This window comes from Arachis hypogaea, chromosome 14, assembly GCF_003086295.3.
Source record: "Arachis hypogaea cultivar Tifrunner chromosome 14, arahy.Tifrunner.gnm2.J5K5, whole genome shotgun sequence".
Lineage (NCBI taxonomy): Eukaryota > Viridiplantae > Streptophyta > Magnoliopsida > Fabales > Fabaceae > Arachis > Arachis hypogaea.
Window position 1 is genome coordinate 125,019,635 of NC_092049.1, and position 21,589 is coordinate 125,041,223.

Consider the following 21,589-nt stretch of genomic DNA (forward strand, 5'->3'; position numbering starts at 1 on the left):
CTATTAATCCAAATAAAAAATGATCTGCATTACTTCTTACTCTATTCACGTGCATTAAAAAATTGGCTATTAGAAACCAGATTAATTGGTGTTTGTTAATTCTACTTGCTATGAAGGGATTGGCTCTTCAATTTAAAGGAGTAGATATTTACTATTTTCTTACTATTCTTTTTTAGACATTCTCAAATATTTTAACTATTTTTAGTACTAGTTTTATTTTCTTTTTTATTCTTTATTTCAAAAGTTGGTTATAATTAAATTTTGTTAGAAAATTTCATATTATTATAGCTAGTTCTACTTGTAATTTTATTTATATCAGTGATTACCCGCTTGCTTTTTATTAAAAAAAATTTACAATATAAATAAAAAATAATCCACTAGCTCGCTTAGTGTCCATGTTTGGTAGTTACGCACATTATTTTAATACCGGAGAGATTTGATTAATATAAATCTAATCTTTTTATAGTCACCCAAAAAAAAAATCTAACCTTATATATTAAATATATTTTCAGTAAGTCACAAAAAAAATATTTTTTCAATATATATAATCCAACTTAATTATAATTGGATAACTAAATTACGTCTTATTATTTGTCTTAATTTTTAAAAATATTATAAAAAAGGTGAAAACTTATGTGTAATTAACTTAATGTGAAGTTAGTCACCAAAAAAAAAAAAAACTTAATGTGAAGTTGATAGTTGAGAGTCGTTAAATAATTTGATAAATTTGACTAAATTATCATCTAACAGCTCTTATTTATTAACTTCACATAAAATTAATCGTATCTGAGTTTTTTATAAAAAAAGAACAACACATTGGATTAAAAAAAGTTATATATATATATATATGTCAATGAGTAATAGCTCAAATAGCATAGTTTCCCCGTACTTAATTAAGAGGTTGCGAGTTCGAGTTTCCTATCTTTGGTAAAAAAAAAAAGTTATATATTAAATATATTTAAACTTAAATTTTTTTATTATTATATTTTTAACGTGCTTGCAATATGAAAAGAATGGATTTAAAAATATAAAAAATGAAGACTTGATTAACAAAAATGATTTATTCACAGGTCCTGTAAGGTCAACGGTTGGTATAGCCTGGATAACTTAAAGACCAATACATTATAAGGATGAGCGTTCACATCTTATGACGAGATCCAACACGTGCCATTATATTCATACTCTTATCTTCAACAGACACACACTGCGAGGGAGAGAGTGATAATGGATCCCCCTGCTGTACAATCCATTGATGTTTCCAGCACCAAGAAGAGCGTGGATGAGAAGTGCTTCGATAACAGGTGCATCAATGACTGGTGAGCAGAGTAGTTACTATGGTAATTTTGGTAATTATTCTTTTTTTTTTTAACTTATTAATTTGTTATACATCTGATTTGAGTTCTCTTTAATTAATTATATATGCAGTTGCACTGTCTGCTTAGACGCTACTGTGGGTTGCTTTGTTGGCCTCTGCGCTGCGTTATGTTGTAGTGACAACTGTTGTTAATTAGTATAGTTCTTGGTTAAGGTATCGAATTTCAGTTATTGCCACTATTATTTGTTGTTAGCAGAGTAAGATGACAGTATGTTAATGTGAAAATGGGTATAGATTGTATAGATGAACCCTTCCCCCAACCGCACACCATTGTATATTGGGGGTACCGGTGGAACTTCTTGTATGATGAGAATTTTGGATCAATGAAGAAAAAGTTGAGTTCTCCACCGGTTGATTTGGAAGTTTGTATAACCACATTTTCCTCTTTTCTCTATCTTCTAAGTTCTAACGATTTCATTCCTTCCAAGATGTAAAAGCCTATATTAACTTTTGTATTAACAGACAAAGAAGGTCAAATGTCTCTTTGGAATTATGTCATGAGCTGCTTAAAAAAAAAGTGCAATTATATATCTTTTAAATATTATTTTTTATTTATTTTTAGAAGAAAAAAAAATAATTTTATTGATTTTTTGAATAATTAATACGTAAAAGTGAATATTTAAATTAATTAAATAATAATAATTTTTTAAAAAAATTGAATAAAAACTGAATTTTAAAGAATAAATAGTATTTTTCTTTTTAAAAGTTACAATGTGAATGAAAAAACAAGTTTGCTTCTAATAAATAAAAGTAACAAAGATAATGTTTGATTAAATAAGTTTTTAAAATCTAAATAACTATAACAAAAATAAATTATAATATTTATTAAGATATATATTTTTAATAAAAACATAAATTATATTATAATACAAGGAGAAGCCATTGTCATGTCCTATTTAATTAACTTTGCTTTAAAATGATTAAAATATCCTTAATTAATATATGAGAGAGAAATTTTTTAATGTCACAACTCACAACCTTATTTGAAAAATTATACAAACTAATACTAAATACTACTAATAAAAAGTATATTAAAAAGGAACTATTCTTAAAATTCTTATAATAATTCAAATAACTATTGTCAAGTATAATCAGTATAAGTATACCAATTTTTGTTTGGGTTTAACCACCAATTTGTTGTAAAAAAAATTTAGCCGTTAGCAAATAGATTTTAAAATATGTTATCCTAAATAATTTAAAAATAAGATAAAAATAACTAATAAATATTATATTTTGTAAGTAAAAAGAAAATTTATATTTAAAAATTATTTATTTATTTGATTAAAATTTTTGTGACTATTTGAATAAATATTTAGAAACTGCACAAAAAATTTGAAGTAAAATTTGATTTCTAGATTTTTTTTTACTTTTCAAAAAAATTTGATCATTCACAATATTTAAAAAAAATACTTTACATAAAATTACTAAATTTTAAAATTAAAATTTTTTTTTATTTTTTAATAATGATTGCAAAAATGTACATCAAAATATGATCTCTAGTAATTTTTTTTAGAATATATATTTAATATCTAATTTTTTTAATCACATTTTTAAATTTTTTGGATGCTTATTTATCATTAGCATCTTTTCGTTTTTTTTTTATCATTGAGGTGAACTTTCAAGTACCATTTTAATAGTTTATTTATTTTTTTATTTATCAAATATAAAATATTAATTTATACTCTTAAAAAAATGCAAACACAACCTTTTCAATAAATAATTTATATATGAGTAATGTTAGATGTGTATCAAAATCAGGTATTAAAATTAGTTACTAGTATAAAATAATATTAAAATATAAAATATAAATTAAACTATATATATATAACGGCTAAATCTAGTATAGCTAATTCTAGGGGTAAAAAACCTAAACAAGCCAAAGGGAGATCAATTTGACACAAATAAGCCAAAGCAAAATCTGATTCATCAATCAACCAAAGGACATTTCTATATAGTTCGAACCAAATAGGTTCGAACTCACTTTCCACATAATTCGAACTAAATAGGTTCGAATTACACGTATAGACCAAAGCAACATAAATCGAACCAAATTGGTTCGAACCCTAACTTGATAATTCGAACCTAATAGGTTCGAATTACACTGACCATATTTCGTACCAAAGTGTTCGAATTAGTGAGGACCAGAGCTGTATATATATGGTCTGAACGTCAGTTGCTATCATTAGAGGGGGTTTACATGGCTAGTGAGGAGAGTTTCGCAGTGTTGGTTCACCACAGAGGATCCATTAAGAAGAAAACTCGTTCCGGTGTGAAGTTCACTGATAAGGATCCTCTCTGTATTATCGTCACGCCTACGACGAGGTATGAGGACCTTGTTAGCTCTGTACTGCTGAAACTTGGTCTGGAAGGTGTGAAACGGGTTAAGAAGTTTTTTTTTATCGATTTCCAATGACGGTGCTCCAGAACATCGTAAAGTACGATTGTTTCACGATCGGGAGTGATGAGGACTTGCAGGTCATGTTTCATTGTCGCTGGCAGTTTTCAGAGGTGAGGACACCAGAACTGTTGGCAAAGTTGGTTGACGCGGAGTCCAGCTCGGGGTTCGAACCGGAATACCACCACTTTAGCCACGGTAGCCGGCTCTAGCTCCAGACCTGCCATTGCATCTTCCTCCGTCCCTGCGTACGAGCCACCCGTCCAACCTGTCGCCTCCCCTTCGTTCGCTGTTGATCTCAACGGCAGTGTAGGCGACGAGGTCGGACAAAGGGAGTATCTGCCGACATCTTTACAGTGTGCTGCACCGGCTGGGGTTGGAGATGGATTCTTGGATGATCCAGAGGACGATGATGTCGAGCCGGATATGATTGCTGATGACAGTGGCGATGATGTTGGAGCAAGTGAGCCTGCTGGGGCGGGCGGTGGTTCTAGCTCCGGCACGCAGCAGTACCCTCCACATTTTTCCTCTTTGGACTTGGATGCCATGAGGCAGGAGGGGGGTTGCTGGGCAGCCGGCTGGATTTGGCGCTAGAGATGCTGAAGGGTCTGCAGGTCTGACAGAGTTTCAGGTTGGTCAGCAATTTCCGGATAAAGAAGAGGCCCTGTTAAGTGTCAAGACTTACAGCATCCGGCGAGGGGTACAGTACAAGGTCATGGAGTCTGACTATCGCTGGTATGTGGGCAAGTGTTCTGAGTTCGGCAATGGGTGCACATGGTTGATTCGACTCAGTATCCGACAGCGCAAGGGGATTTGGGAAGTCAAACGTTACAACGGACCGCATACTTGTCTCGCCACCTCCATTTCCAGCGACCACAGGAGTTTGGATTACCATGTGATATCGGCATTCATTATGCCAATGGTTAGGGCTGATGCATCCGTCAGCATCAAGGTGCTCCTAAATGCCACCGCCGCACACTTTGGGTTTAGGCCGACTTACAGGAGGGTCTGGTTGGCGAAGCAGAAGGCTGTTGCCCTCATCTATGGTGACTGGGATGAGTCGTACAACAAGCTCCCAAGGTGGGTGTTAGGAGTCCAGTTGACGATGCCTGGTACTGTTGCAGTGCTAAGAATGAGCCCTGTTCGTGTCGGTGGACAGTTGGACGAGTCTCGAGCTTATTTTCACAGACTATTCTGGACCTTTCCACCATGTATCGAGGCATTCCATCATTGCAAGCCCCTAGCTAGTATTGACGGCACCCATCTGTATGGCAAGTATGGGGGAACGTTGCTTGTCGCGATTGCACAGGACGGGAACTCCAACATACTCCCTGTTGCATTCGCATTAGTCGAGGGTGAGAATGCTGAGTCGTGGTCCTTCTTTCTCTCCCACCTGCGTGAGCATGTGACACTGCAGCCGGGTCTGCTGGTTATCTCGGACAGGCATAACGGCATCAAGGCCGCCCTTGAGGCTCTTGACGGAGGCTGGTTACCTCCGTCTGCATACCGAACATTCTGCATTCGACATGTTGCGGCAAATTTCGCCCTCACCTTCAAGGGCAAAGACGCAAGGAGGCTACTTGTGAATGCGGCGTACGCTAAGACCGAGGTCGAGTTCCAGTACTAGTTTGATATTCTTAGGTCCGAAGACCCGGCGATGTGTGACTGGGCTAACCGGATTGAGTATTCCTTGTGGACACAGCATTGTGATGAGGGGCGTAGATTCGGACACATGACGACGAATATATCTGAGTGTGTGAACTCGATCCTCAAGGGTGTCAGAAACCTTCCTGTGTGCTCGCTAGTGAAGGCAACATACGGAAGATTGGCCGAATTATTTGTTCGCAAAGGGAGGGAGGCTGAGGCGCAGATGGAAACCGGACAACAATTTAGTCAGCACTTAGTGAAGTGTATAGAGGCCAACTTGAAGACGGCTAGGTGCTTCACGGTTACTGTGTACGACAGGGATAACTCCGAGTTCACCGTCGCAGAGACAACTCCGACTGGTTCTTTCTCACTGGGTACCTACAGAGTCTCGCTTGCATCTCACACATGTGACTGCGGATACTTCCAGGCACTTCATTTCCCGTGTCCCCACGCACTGGTATGCTGTGCCTACTCACGGCTTACATGGGAGCCTTACGTCCACCAGGTGTATCGTCTTAGTTCGGTCTTCAATGTGTATCAGATGGGTTTCACACCTCCCATTCCGGAGGGTTTCTGGCCACCATATGACGGGCCGACTGTCATCCCTGACCCCAATAAGAGGCGTGCGAGAGAGGGTCGTCCCAGGTCCACTCGGATACGGACCAATATGGACGAGGCAGATCCGAACCGGCCAAAGAGATGTGGGCTTTGTCGGCAGCCCGGCCACACACGTCGGAGTTGCCCACAGCTCGGAGGAGCAGAGCACACACGGGGACATGATTAGGTGTATTGGTGGCTTTGGTACTTTTGTTATTTCAATTTCGCGTTTAGATTCCACTATTATCGGTTTTCTTACTTGTAGTTGGTGACTGATAAAATTTGTTAACGTTAGTGCGATGTACTTTGAATGGGATTTTAGTTAATGAATATGTTCTGTCACCGCAGTTTTAAACGAAATGTATGTCTAATGCACACCGGCAAAAATAACTGTACGAGTTTTATTAAGACATGATGTGGAAACTATGTTCGTAACTTAAATTGCTTGCTGGAACGAATTCTGAGTAATTCGAACCTATTAGGTTCGAATTATCAAGTTAGGGTTCGAACCAATTTGGTTCGATTTATGTTGCTTTGGTCTATACGTGTAATTCGAACCTATTTGGTTCGAATTATGTGGAAAGTGAGTTCGAACCTATTTGGTTCGAACTATATAGAAATGTCCTTTGGTTGATTGATGAATCAGATTTTGTTTTGGCTTATTTGTGTCAAATTGATCTCCCTTTGGCTTGTTTAGATTTTTTACCCTAATTCTAGTATATACATAATATTTTTTATATATTTTTAATATCGTGTGGGTAAACTACTAAAATAGTTTTCAATAGAACGAAAAGACATCTTTTTTCTTTTATAAGTAGCAAATAAATTTTTGATTTGGCAAACAACTTGTGCATTAAATTCGATTTTTTGTGAAATTATTTAGTTAGGTATTTAACTGTATGCAAAAATCAAAGGAAAATTCAATCATTATACCTCCTTTTTTCCGTTTTTAAATTTTTTTCAATTATCGAAAAAAAAGGAAAATCATAAAAAAAATTTGCTTAATATAAAATCACTAAATTTTAAGTAGAAAAATATCTAATTTTTCTAATATGCAAAATAATCGCATTAAAATTCGATATCAAAAACCATTTTTGAGACATATATCTAATATTTGGTTATTTTTTTATGCTTTTAAATATTTTGGCAATTTATTGATTGTTCGTATCTTTTAAAATTATTTTTGTCAATAATATAAATTTTAAAAAATTATTTTAATAGTTTATTAAATTTATTTATTTTTTGTGTTTAGATTCCAACACTTAAATTTGATTTGGTAAAGTTTTTTAAAAATATGCTAAATATTTTGTTTTGTGTTTGGTAAATTAAAAAGTTTGTGTGTTTATACGAGCAGTTTTTAAAAATCAGAGGCTTTTAAAAGTACTTAAAGGAGAGTCTTTTAAAGTTGGTTTGTGTTTATCAAAATTCAGAAATCTAATATAATCTCATACATTAATTAATATCCAAATTTAATTTTTAGATTAATATCTATTATAATATTTTTAAAATTTAAAATCTATTTTACCAAATACACTTGTTGTTGCTTATATTTATTAAAAACTATTTTTAATTTAATTTACCAAATATAAATACTAAAATTATCTTTTAAAAATTAATTTTTATAAACTACTTTTGAAAAGTAAAATTTTACCAAACTAAGTCTTAATATGTCTTGACAGTTAACATGTCAAAAATCACATATTTCGCGAAAATTAAAAAAAAACACATGATATCTCTTTTTTTTTGTCAAGTCTGCATATGATGAGGCTCGAATCTGAAACCTCTTAATAGAAAAGGAAACTTATGCCATTTGAGCTAAGGCTCGTTGGCGCAAAAATTAAAAACTTATTTAAACCTTTTTCTATCGATTAGTGTGTATTTAAAATATTTTTCACGACAATAGACTTAAATCTAACTTGTTTATAATCTTTATCAAATCAATGCTCTGTACCAAATTAAATTGATATTTTATAATTTTGTATTATTAAAAGAATAAAGTAAATTTAGAAACGATCCGCAGCATATGTGAATGTGTTTAAGAGAACTAAGAAAATTAACTTATTCGTGTTCCATGAGATCATACGATTGTAAGCCTGAATAAGAAAACTGAAACAAAAACCTGCAAGGAAGTATATTCTCTCAATTCTCAAATCTATTTTTGTATTAAATGCTAATTGGTTTCTCATCAGTATAAACAATTTACAAATAACATTGCATGTCAAATTGCTGAAGCTTTATTTCCTTGACAACTTATTTACAGCTAAACTTACAATAAGCTGGAATCTTTTCTGAAGGAACAAATTACTTAGAGAAGACCAAATCAATTGAATAAGAGACAGAAAACACAATAAATTAAAAAAAACACCTTAATTGAAAGCGTTCAACCTATAGAGATTTGACTAAATTTTATACAAATGGGTTTTGATTATAAACTTTTAAATTATACAAATTTAAGAGAAAATTGGACGTTTTAACTTATTTACTGAGCATTGGGGATAAAGTTTTAAATTATACAAATTTGTGAACCAGACACGATTATGTTGGAAAAAAATGATAATGCGGGCAGTAATTGAAAATCAACTAGTTCATTAATTCTTCTGTAGTAAGGCTAAGCACTTTGAGCTTAGTGTTTTTGTTGCAAATCTTTTTCTCTACAATAAACCAAGCACTTTGTGCTTGATCTTCATTCTGTGATATACACAGACAAAAAAAAATGTCCCCCAACTACACTCCTCTTAAATAACAGATTCTAAATAAACCACTCTCGGCACCAACTTTAGAGAGTTTCAAAGCCAAAGCGAAACTCACTCTCAATTAGCAAACTATATATCTAAGATTATGTTTAGAGGGGATGCATAGAGTTATAAGATAGTTAGTTAAGCAATTCTCAAATATTTAAGAGAAGTTAGTTAAGTTTGTTATAAGCTACCATCTCTCTTATGTTCTCCATTATTTTTATATATGACTTCAACAGGTGTAGGTTCAGAATTATCAATCAATAAGACAAAGTATATATCAATTGGACAGTGTCAATTTTTGTTAGCATGTGGAGAGGATCCACAAAGGACTAATGAAGAGAGTAATGTCGCATCTTTCAACATTCAAAAATCAGAGCAGCGAAATATTAAAAATGTGTTTCTCAAGTTTCTCTTTTATGCGCTGGTGTTTGATAAAAAAGGAGAATAATTTATTGTTATACCAGCCCCTGAAATTCGAGAGAACACAAAAGAGAGGTGTTATCTTCCAACCAACATTGACACAGCTATGATTTATACAGCTTGGTTCTTGATTATAAAAACAAAGTTTCATCCAACATATATCAAGCACAAACGAAAAGCTTAATAGGAAATAACTTTCAGCAAATTGAAAAAGAAGTATAAATTATAGTCACATTCAGTTTTTATAAATTTTAATCAACTCACATTGGAAAATCCAAGAGTAACATGCATTGATCTTCATCTGTAATGCCAAGTCTCCATCTTGTTCTTTGTTCAAATAACCTAAAAATCACAATGAAAAAAATAATACTACTAAAAGATTTGCCTAGTGAAAGCAATAGCTTGAAGAGTGAATGAGTTGATGGCTTGCTTACATGTGGGGGCTGAGATGAACCTGTTTGGCTTCGTTAATATCATTCCTCGTAGACTTGAGAGGTAGCAGTGACAGAGATATGCTTGATATGCTTAATTTGTGGCCAATCATTGCCGGTTTCCTCTTGACACCTTGGCAGCAACAGCGGGCAGTTGTCAACCCATAACGACCTTAGAGAAGTGAGCTTGATCATACTTTGGGGAAGCATAGCTAACTTGTGGCAGTCCCTGATCGAAAGCCGTTCAAGGGATGTCAGGTGGCCTATGACCTCAGTCAAAGTTGTTAACTCAGGACAATTGTTGATGGATAGAGATTTTAGAGAGGTAAGATGTTTAATTCCTTCAGGAAGAGATTTTAGCTCCATTATTTCATCCATTGCCAGGTATTTGAGGCTTTGCAGGCCCTCCCATTCCTCATCAGGTAAATCAAGTCTTCTACAGTTTCTGATAACCATATCTTTAAGTGAGCTGAGTTGTTTGAAGCATCTCATTAGACAAGTTTTCTCACTTCTTTTCCTTGAAGTGAGAGACTTTTTGTCACTAATATAAAGATATTCAAGAGAAATGAGGTTTTTTGCCCAATCTTCTCGAAGGAGAGATTGTTCCTCCACATTTATCATTGATAAATATTTCAGGTTGGAGAGGGGTGGGGAAGAATTTGAAACGGGGTCTGAATCTGGTAGCAGACTGTTATTGCTAGCACTTGTATGATTGATGGTTTCCAGCAATGGTTTCACGCTGGAGCCTTCTAGCACCAAACCGTCATCGAGATTCGGATACAGTGGCATACATCCTAGTTCTGGACAGTATCTGATAATCATTTCTGATATGGAACCGAACATAGCAATGCTGCAAGTTCTACTCTTCCACCAGCTACTGAGCTTTGGGCAATCTGATATTGAAAGTTCCTTTAGGAGTTCCAGTCCTAGCTCACTGCAATCACCTACTCGGTCTGTTATGTACTGCAGAGAATCCAATCTCTGAAGTTTGAGAATTTTTAGTTTAGGAAATCGATCTAACGGAGGAAGAGATTGACATGTGGAGCAGTTGTACAAATTGAACTCAACAAGATTTTCAAGGGACCAGAGCCAATCTGAAAACTGTCTACCTCTATATCCAACAATGTGTAGCTCTTGTAGATTTGCATGTGGCTTAAGATGTCCTAGGCATATTTGGTCATGGTTATTATTATTGTCCTCCTCCTCCTCCTCATCTTCGTGATTCCATTTCAGAATAAGTTGCTTAAGATACTGTTTATCTTTCAAATAGGCAAGTCCGTCCTCCCCTTCCTTAAATTTCAATCGCTCCAAATGTGAAATTTCCAACTTCCCTCTCAAGTTATTCAGACTAATGAGATCCCCAAAATCTTGAATGTTCTTGTAATTTTGGCTGCTGCTGGCCACGAATTGTGACAATGTTTGAAGATTTGTCAGTGTCTTCATCTTAGGCATATGTGTAAGATGGTACATTCCTCTATCTCCAGGTGCCTAAGATTCTTCAAACGATTCAAATCATGGGGCAACTCTCTGAGCCTGTGACAACGAGACAATACTAACGTCTGCAAATGCTTCAACTTACAAATGGAATTGGGAAGCTTCTTCATGTTGTTGCGTGATAGATTAAGGTATCTTAAACTCTTCAACTCCCCAATTGAAATGGGTAACATCTTCATACCCAGCTCTGATAGTTTCAACACACGCAAGCTCTTGAACGCACAAATAGACCAACTTAACTTCACCTCGTCTAGAATCCGCAATGACCACGTATCGAGAAGGGACATGTTGAAGGAGACTGCACGCAGGTTTTTGTTGTTAGAAAGGAGTGATTTGAGTCTACTATTTGAAACATCAAAGTCATCAGTCAGCTCCACTCGGCGGATTGTTTCCTTGACAGTCTTGTCATTATTGTACATGTGGATATGGAAGTTCTCCTTGCCAGCCACAAAGTTTGATAGTTCTTTCATTAGATCATAAGGCACAGAGCAGAAGTCGGTGTCATCTAAGATTGACCTGCGGCAAAAATCTCGTATACAGTCGAGACCCAAATCTTCTGGTTGTGGGTATTGAGGAGAAGAAGCAAAACAACACATATTCACAGGTCCAAGATATCCCTCCGCCATCCAATGCTTAATTAACATCTCAGAATGAACTATATATGACGTAGAGAATATAAACGATAAATAAGCAAAACATTGCTTTAGATGCCAAGAGGGGAGCTCGTTGTGATATATCAACTGCATCTCCTGCATAAATTCCACCTCTAAATAGTCTAACTCTGATTCTTTAACCTCACGAGACCTGAACATTCTAGCCATTCTTATTATCGCTAAGGGGACACCACAGCACTTTTTTACCATCTTCATTTGTGTGTCTCTGGTATCTGACTCACTTGGACCTCCTTCTTCTCCTTTTCCTCCTACAACTTGCTCAAATAGAATCCATGAATCTTCTTTGCTCAGCTCTCCTAGTCTTTGCCGAAATTTTGGGCTAATAACATCGACTACAAGATAACTACGTGTAGTTACAAGGATTGCACCTCCAGCTGAACCATGTATCTCCACCAGTTTCTGCTGCAACTTGACCCATTCCTCACGGTTCTCATTTGGAAAGTCATCCAGCACAAGAAGAAATCTGTTCTCCTCGCTCACGGCTTCTCCAAGATCAAGATTTTCCTCCATGACAATAGAGTCATTCTCCTTCTCTTCCAGTTTCATCATCTTCTTCTTCATTACGAATTCATGAATCGCCCCATTCACACGGTTCGAAACAGACTCGGCATAGAACTCATCATCACGGATGCCGTAAATCCAAATCACCGAACCAAACTTACTTATAATACTGTCATCGTTACAAACATGTTCAGCAAATCTCGTCTTCCCTATCCCTTGAATCCCTACAATGGCAAAGACTGGAAAATTGCCATTATCCACTCTTGTCGGTTCCAAGATCCTCTTTATCCATCTTTCCTTAGCTTCTTTTCTCCCGACAAACTCTATTTCTCCACCCTGCACATCCGAGTCCGTTAGCTTTTTGTTGCTCTTCACAGGAAGCTTGGTTGAGTCGGTTGCAATGCGTTGTAGTCGATTCTCAATTTGCTCGAGTTTAAGAAGTAGGCCACGAGGTGTAGGCTTGTAAAGAGAGAAGAATGTTGCCATGGTGCTCTGTTTTGGAGGCACACTGGCATCAGCTGGAGGAAGATTTAGATCGTCCAACAAGTCCCACAAATCGATGACGGCATCCGTGACATCAGTAATCCATCGAGGTGTTGCAGCATCACTGTCCTCTGGCTCCTCCTTGATGCATAACAGATGAAGTTTGATATTCTCAGCGATGGTGGTGCTCTTTTTGCCAAAAATATTGAGAGAGTTCAACCTCTCTGTGATTTTAGCGATTGTATCGCCAACAATGCTCGCAACCATTTTCCCCGCAAAGTCTTCTCTCGCAACAGCAGAAGGAGACAAAATTACTGGAAGCTTAACCTGTGAAGAAAGCAAAATCAATCTTGATAATTAAGCAACTTAGTTTGGATTAAAAAGAATAAGTAATTTCAAAAAAAAGGTTAATTTCATTGTGATGAATCCAAAATCATTTTAGATTTTACTTTGAAAAGCTTGTGATATGATCAGTATGGTGAACCTTAGTAAAAATTTCTGGAGTAACTATTTAAATCAGTTTTCGAGAATTTTAAAATTGGACGTTTTAATCTCAAAAAAAAAAATCAATATACAAATTAGTCTCATGATTTCTCTCCAGCAGCTAAAACAATCTCCAGACTCATTTATCTGTTTTATGCCATCAAAAAAAGCTGATTTGACACTGTTATTCTCCAGCGTGTCCAGCAACATGTTCAGGTGTCATAGAAAGATAAATTAGTCCCCAGCCACATCATGAAAACGGCGCCGTTTAGGGCTTGGCACCAAACATAATAGTATCCTCTCCAATTCCCACACCGCCTGCTCCTCTCTCTTCCACGCGCTCACCCACTCCCAAGCCCCCAACTTCGTTTCCGTCTTCATCGTCGCCTTCTGCGAATTGGATCATATCCAAGAAGCTCGTTCGGCGTATAGAAACGTCCCTTCTTTGTCTCTCTTGAAGGCTTGCAATCGCTTCTTCACGCCCTCGTCAACACCCATAGATTTGATTCACTGTGGGAGGTCTATGGGGACATGGTATCGCGTGGATTCCCCCTACCATTGTGAGCTACGGCATTTTGATGCAGTGCTGCTGCAGCCAAGCTGATTCTGTTGGTGCATGCAAGCTATTTGATGAAATGCTCCACCGCAAAATTGAACCAACTGTTGTGGTTTACACTATTATGATCCGTGTTCTTTGCAATGAGGGTCGAATGGGAGATGCCGAGGGCATTTTCCGTTTGATGAGGGAATCTGGAGTGGCGCCTATTTTGTACACTTATAAGACTCTCATGGATGGTTATGGCAAGGTAGCTAATGTGATCTGGGCTTTTGAGTTGTATGCTGAAATGCTCAGGTACGAATTGCACCCTAATGTTGTCACATTTACTACTATGATAGATATTTGGGAAAAAAATCTTAAACGGTACTTGACAATTATCTCGAAAGACAATGAGACTCTTAATAAAAAAAATTTAACTCGGCTCCTGAGATTTATTTTTATGGGACAAATTAATCCCTGTACCAAAACAAGTCAATTTTTCTTTTGGCACGGGGACTAATCAATCCTAAAAAGAAAAGATCAGAGGCCGAGCCGAGTTGGGTGTTTTTTTTTTTTTTGGATTCGTTATCCTTTCGAAATAATTGTCAGGGTCGGGTGGGGTATTCACTCTAGATATTCTATGTAAAGTGGTGGGAGATCTGAAAACGGCAAGAAATTGCTTTGTATATATGGCGAAATTCGGGATTGCACCCTTCTTTGTAAAAGTTTGAAGAATGTGTGGGGTTTAGTTTCTATTCAAATAGAGAGGGGTTGAGGCAGAGGAGAAGAAGCACAACCTTGTGTCTTCCACTAAAACTCAACGTTTGTTGCCGAGCTCTAAATGGCGCCATTTTCATGAGGTGGTTAGGAATTAATTTGTTCTTCTATGATACCTGTAACTGCTGTTGGACAACTGGAGAGTAACCATGCTACTTCATCTTTTTTCGGTGGCATAAAACGGAGAAATGAGTCTCTTGAGATTGTTTTTGCCGCTGGAAAAAAAATGAAAATTGATTTTTGTATTAATTTTTTTCGAAGACTAAAACGTCTAATTTTAAAATCTTTGGGAACTGATTTGGATAATTACTCAAATTTCTAACTTATTTTATAACTCATACAAGCTTGTAACTTATAACACATCATGATAAGTTATTAAAGTGATGAGTAAAGTATCGTTTTTGTCCCCAACATTTGGGATAAGTCTCAAAGTTGTCCCTAACGTTTCAATCGTCATATTTAAGTCCCTAACGTTTCAAAATTGACTCAATGTTGTCGTGCCGTTAGGATCCGTTAATAGAATTAATGGCGGGACAAAATTGAGACGATTTTGAAACGTTAGGGACTTAAATAGGATGAAAACGTTGGGAACAAAAACGATACATAGAAATAAATCTTAATTTTATCCTTCAATAATATCAAATTTTTACTATACATAGTATTCAATTATTTTTTAATCACATCTAAGTAAATTACACTTAATCATATTATACTTTCATTCTAAATAAATTAATAATTTTACTAACTCTTCGTAATTTTTATATCTCTATTATATTTTTAGTATAATTGATAATATTAAAAAAATTTATCTTAGAATATATGTTTTGCCCCCACTCCTATAATTTTTTGGGTCTGTCACTGTCACCGCACCACCTCCTCCTCCTTCATGTTCCTTCTCCTTCTCCTCCATCTTCATCATCATTGTCATTATCATCATCGTTATTGTCATTGATACGGCCGTTACAAATCCGATGTCATAATTCGGCATTATATACAATAACTCGGCATTATGCACCATAACTCGGCACTTTATGTTATAACTTGGCGTTATATGTTACAATCAGACTCAACGGACTACATCCTAGAATAAAATGTCCGACCAGACATTATCATTTATTAAAACCTATTAATTGCTCTTCAATTCAGATGATCAATAGAAACGTAACCGACCTATTTTATCTCACCTATAAAGGTATGATATTTTATCTTCAAATGATACACAAAATTCTCAGTACTAACTTAAGTATCGGAGTGCCTTTTGCAGGTACACTCCCCTTTTGTTCATACTCTCTGTGACGAGATATCTCTCTGGACGAAGAGCTCGAATCATCCCAGCTTATAGCTCGGCATTGAAGGCTAAAGCTCGGCGTCGGCTCCCCTAGCCGAGGTCGCGTCCAGGTAATCACACAAGAACAATTGGCGCCCACTGTGGGGCCTCGAAATAAACACCCTTCTTTCTACAGGCCCCATTTCCTTCCAGTGGCTTCAAACTTACCTGCACCTTTGTAAACAAAGGTCATATAGTAAATCATTAAGGCCTGAAAAAGGCCGATCTATATCTATTTTCCAATTTATATCAATCATCTCTATTTTTCGATTTATATCAATCATCTCTATTTGCCGATTTATATCAGTCATCTCTATTGGCCGATCTATATCTATTTTCCGATTTATATCAATCATCTCTATTTTTCGATTTATATCAATCATTTCTATTTGCCGATTTATATCAATCATCTCTATTTGCCGATTTATATCAGTCATCTCTATTGGCCGATCTATCTCTATTTGCCGATTTATATCAGTCATCTCTATTTTCCGATTTATATCAATAATCTCTATTTTCCGATTTATATCAATATCTCTATATTCCGATTTATATCTGTTATCCCTATTTGCCAATCTATATTTGTTATATCTGTTTGCCGATCTATATCTGTTTTTCTGATCTATATCTGTCATCTCTATTTTCTAATTTATATCAATCATCTCTATTTGCCGATTTATATCAGTAATCTCTATTTTCCGATCTATATCTATTTTTCAATTTATATCAATCATCTCTATTTTTCGATTAATATCAATCATCTCTATTTGCCGATTTATATCAGTCATCTCTATTGGTCGATCTATATCTATTTTCCGATTTATATCAATCATCTCTATTTTTCGATTTATATCAATCATCTCTATTTGTCGATTTATATGAGTCATCTCTATTTGCCGATCTATATCTATTTTTCGATTTATAACAATCATCTCTATTTTCCGATTTATATCAATCATCTCTATATTCCAATTTATATCTGTAATCCCTATTTGCCAATCTATATCTGTCATATCTATTTGCCGATCTATATCTGTTTTTCTGATATATATCTGTCATCTCTATTTTTCAACTTATATCTGTTATCTCTATTTTTCCGATCTATATCTGTCATCTCTATTTTTCAAATCATCTCTGGTATATTTATTTGCCGATCTATATCTGTTTTTCCGATCAAATATTTGCCATCTCTATTTTTCAATTCAACTCTGGTATATTTATTCGCCGATCTATATCTGTTTTTCCGATCTGTATCTGTCATCTCGATTTTCCAATTTACATCTGTTATATAAATTTGTCGATCTATATCTATTTTTCCTATCTATATCTGTCATCTCTATTTTTCAAATAATCTCTGGTATATTTATTTGTCGATCTATATCTGTTTTTCCGATCAAATATCTGTCATCTCTATTTTTCGAATCATCTCTAGTATATTTATTTGCCGATCTATATCTGTTTTTTCGATTACTATCTGTCATCTTTATTTTTCAAATCATACCTGGTATATCTATTTGCCGATCTATATCTGTTTTTCTGATCTATATCTATCATCTCTATTTTTCAACTTATATCTGTTATCTCTATTTTTTCAATCTATATCTGTCATCTCTATTTTTCAATTTATATCTTATCTATCTATTTGCCGATCTATATCTGTTATCTCTATTTTTCTGATCTATATGTCATCTCTATATTCCGATTTATATCTGTTATCCCTATTTGCCAATCTATATGTTATATCTATTTGCCAATCTATATCTGTTTTTCTAATCTATATCTGTCATCTCTATTTTCTAATTTATATCAATCATCTCTATTTGCCGATTTATATCAGTCATCTCCATTTTCCGATCTATATCTATTTTCCGAGTTATATCAATCATCTCTATTTTTCGATTTATATCTGTTATCTCAATTTGCCAATTTATATGTTATATCTATTTTCTGATTTAAATCATCTCTATTTGCCGATTTATTTCAAAAATCTCTATTTTTCGATCTATAACAGTCATCTCTATTATCCGATTTATATCAGTCATCTCTATTTTCGGATTTATATCAATCATCTCTATTTTTCGATTTTTATCAATCATCTCTATTTTTCAATTTATATCTGTTATCCATATTTGCCAATCTATATCTGTTTTTCTGATCTATATCTGACATCTCTATTTTTCAATTCAACTCTGGTATATCTATTCGCCGATCTATATCTGTCTTTCCCATCTATAGATGTCATCTCTATTTTTCATATCATCTCTGGTATATTTATTTGCCGATCTATATCTGTTTTTCCGATCAAATATCTGTCATCTCTATTTTTTAAATCATCTCTAGTATATTTATTTACCGATCTATATCTGTTTTTCGATCAATATCTGTCATCTCTATTTTTCAATTCAACTATGGTATATCTATTCGTCGATCTATATCTGTGTTTCCGATCTATATCTGTCATCTCGATTTTCCAATTTACATATGTTATATCTATTTGTCGATCTATATCTATTTTTTCCATCTATATCTGTCATCTCTATTTTTCAAATCATCTCTGGTATATTTATTTGCCGATCTATATCTGTTTTTCCGATCAAATATCTGTCATCTCTATTTTTTGAATCATCTCTGGTATATTTATTTGCCGATCTATATCTGTTTTTCCGATCAATATCTGTCATCTCTATTTTTCAATTCAACTCTGATATATCTATTTGTCGATCTATATCTGTGTTTCCGATCTATATCTGTCATCTCGATTTTCTAATTTACATCTGTTATATCTATTTGTCGATCTATATATATTTTTTCCATCTATATCTGTCATCTCTATTTTTCAAATCATCTCTGGTATATTTATTTGCCGATCTATATCTGTTTTTCCGATCAAATATCTATCATCTTTATTTTTCAAATCACACCTGGTATATCTATTTGCCGATCTATATCTATTTTTCTGATCTATATCTGTCATCTCTATTTTTTCAATCTATATCTGTCATCTCTATTTTTTAATTTATATCTGATATATCTATTTGCCGATTTATATCTGTTATCTCTATTTTTCTGATATATATGTCATCTCTATTTTTCGATTTATATCTCTTATCCCTATTTGCCTATCTATATCTGTTATTTGATTTTCTGATCTATATCTGTCATCTTTACTTTCCGATTTATATCTGTTATCTCTATTTGCCGATCTTTATCAGTTATCTCTAGTTGCCAATTTATATCTGATATCTCTATTTTTCCAATTTATATCTGATATCTCTATTTGCCGATCTATATCTGATTTTCCGATCTACATCTGTTATATCTATTTGCCGATGTATATCTGCCATCTCTGCTTTTCGATTTATATCCGTTATCTCTATTTGCCGATCTTTATCAGTTATCTCTAGTTGCCAATTTATATCTGATATCTCTATTTGACAAATTATATCTGATATCTCTATTTGCCGATTTATATATGATTTTCCAATCTACATCTGTTATATCTATTTACCGATCTATATTTGTCATCTCTATTTGACGATTTATATCTGTTATCTCTATTTGCCAATATATATCTGTTATATCTATTTTTCGATCCATATCTATCATCTCTATTTGCAAATCTATATCTGTTATCTCTATTTGTCGATCTACATCTGTCATCTCTATTTGCCGACTTATATTTGTTACCTCTATTCGTCGACCTATATCTATTTTTCTATTTTCAAATCTATATCTATTATCTCTGTTTTCATATTTATATCAATCATTATCGTTTCTATATCAATCATTATCAGTCATTGTCAAATTTATATCAACTATCATCAGATCTATATCAACGATCTTCAATCAATTATCCACTCGCGATAATTCTTCAATTCAAAGTCGCATCGTTTACACATACACAATCAAACACAATCTTCAATCAATTATCCATTCGCGATAATTCTTCAATTCAAAGTCGCATCGTTTACACATGCGCAATCAAACTCAATCTTCAATTTCGAACCATGACTATCAACAGTCAACAAACTCAATCACATAACATACAAGTACAAACACTTATCCATTCGCGACAACTTTTCAATTCAAAGTCACATCGTTTACACTTGCACAATCAAACTCAATCAAATCACCAAACAATGATGAACTAACTCAATAATCTCGCCCAACCAATTCACTTTTATCAAAATCGTCTCAGCAACTATTCAAATTAACTATTCAGTTCCATGAAAAAACCTAACCGTTGCATCTACTAAATCAACGGTTCAAAATTATATTGGAAAAATCAAAGGCACAATCAATGACAAGGCTACTACACTTTCCAATACATGTTAACTTCAAATCACGGTTGAAATTCAAATTATTCATTATTTTAATAAAGTAAGTTGATCTGGGGACTCCATACCTATAACTCAAATCGCTGAGTTATAACTAAAAAAGCTCAACCTGCTTTATCAAAATATAGCCAGCTAAGCTTGGGGCTATGATACATTATAACTCGGCGTTATATGTTACAGTCAGACTCAACGGACTACATCTTAGAATAAAAACGTCCGACCAGACATTATCATTTATTAAAACCTATTAATTGCTCTTCAATTCAGATGATCAATAGAAACGTAACTGACCTATTTTATCTCACCTATAAAGGTATGATATTTTATCTTCAAATGATACACAAAATTCTCAGTACTAACTTAAGCATCGGAGTGCCTTTTGCAGGTACACTCCCCCTTTGTTCATACTCTCCGTGATGAGATATCTCTCTGGACGAAGAGTTTGGATCATCCCAGCTTATAGCTCGGCATTGAAGGCTAAAGCTCGGCGTCGGCTCCCCTAGCCGAGGTCACGTCCAGGTAATCACACAAGAACAGTTATCATTATTGTCATCATCGTCTTCTTCTTCTTACACATATAATAGTTTAAATCCAAAATGTACCAACATTTTTTAATGATGATAACACATAAATAAACTTAGTTCAAAAGAAGCTCAGACCAAATGCATCTTATTTAAATGCAGAATGTACTGAAATTACTTAATGATAACTTAAAACTCCTCCTCCTCCTCCTCCTCCTCCTCCTCATCATCATCATCATCATCATCATCATCATCATCATCATCATCATCATCATCATCATCATCATCATCATCATCATCATCATCATCATCATCATCATCATCATCATCATCATCATCATCCTCCTCCTCCTCCTCCTCCTCCTCCTCCTCCTCCTCCTCCTTGTTTTACTTTGTTAAAAAAATAAAAACAATCAAACAAAGAAGAAAAAGAAACACATAATGTTGCAAAATTAGTAGAAAGAGAAGGAACATATATTTTTTCAACTAAATAAGATTGCAATACAGTACAAATATGTTCATTTAAGTCTAATATGAAGCAATGCTTCTAAAAGAAGAAATAAGAGCAACAGAAGAAAGAAAAAAAAAAGAATAAAAAGAAAAAATGCAACATTAAAAAAGACATTTTTGTAACAAAATTTCGATGTCAAAACTAAGAAATTTATGTGTTATTATTAAGAATTTTCGGTGTTATTTTTCTGATAAATTCTGCATAATTCAAAACTCTTCTTCTTTTTTCACTTTTTTTTAAGAGGAATAAAAAAAGAAGAAAAATAAAACAAAGAAGAATAAATAACTGTAATATTACATGAAGAAGAGAACCAGAAGAAGTAACAAAAATAAAATACAGC

General features: G+C 34.3%; 3 protein-coding genes and 1 long non-coding RNA gene across 4 annotated transcripts; 3 read left to right on the forward strand and 1 right to left on the reverse strand.

Annotated features, from left to right (window-relative positions):
* Positions 1-1,109: 1,109 nt before the first annotated feature.
* On the forward strand, positions 1,110-1,737 carry LOC112740598 (uncharacterized). Its single transcript, XR_003171244.2, has 2 exons — positions 1,110-1,316; positions 1,426-1,737. It is a non-coding gene; the product is annotated as an uncharacterized lncRNA (long non-coding RNA).
* Positions 1,738-4,875: 3,138 nt separating this feature from the next.
* LOC112743128 (uncharacterized) lies at positions 4,876-5,397 on the forward strand. Its single transcript, XM_025792345.1, has 2 exons — positions 4,876-5,036; positions 5,214-5,397. The coding sequence occupies exons 1-2, from the start codon at positions 4,876-4,878 to the stop codon at positions 5,395-5,397; spliced, it is 345 nt and encodes a 114-aa protein (XP_025648130.1).
* Positions 5,398-5,427: 30 nt separating this feature from the next.
* On the forward strand, positions 5,428-6,201 carry LOC114925222 (uncharacterized). The gene has a single exon (XM_029292512.1). The coding sequence runs from the start codon at positions 5,428-5,430 to the stop codon at positions 6,199-6,201; it is 774 nt and encodes a 257-aa protein (XP_029148345.1).
* A 3,054-nt stretch (positions 6,202-9,255) lies between these two features.
* Positions 9,256-13,076, reverse strand: LOC112743983 (putative disease resistance RPP13-like protein 1). The gene is made up of 2 exons (XM_025793432.3): positions 9,607-13,076; positions 9,256-9,514 (listed from the first exon to the last, which is right to left on the reverse strand). The coding sequence occupies exon 1, from the start codon at positions 13,020-13,022 to the stop codon at positions 11,043-11,045; it is 1,980 nt and encodes a 659-aa protein (XP_025649217.1). The 5' UTR covers positions 13,023-13,076; the 3' UTR covers positions 9,256-9,514; positions 9,607-11,042.
* Positions 13,077-21,589: the final 8,513 nt, after the last annotated feature.

What these genes read in the sequence shown, in the direction of transcription:
- LOC112743128 (XM_025792345.1), top strand. Translation starts at nt 4,876, where the DNA reads ATGCCTGGTACTGTTGCAGTGCTAAGAATGAGCCCTGTTCGTGTCGGT. An exon ending in AGTATTGACGGCACCCATCT is followed by an intron (nt 5,037 to 5,213) that starts GTATGGCAAGTA and finishes TATCTCGGACAG; the next exon opens with GCATAACGGCATCAAGGCCG.
- LOC114925222 (XM_029292512.1), top strand. Translation starts at nt 5,428, where the DNA reads ATGTGTGACTGGGCTAACCGGATTGAGTATTCCTTGTGGACACAGCAT.
- LOC112743983 (XM_025793432.3), bottom strand. Translation starts at nt 13,022, where the DNA reads ATGGTTGCGAGCATTGTTGGCGATACAATCGCTAAAATCACAGAGAGG.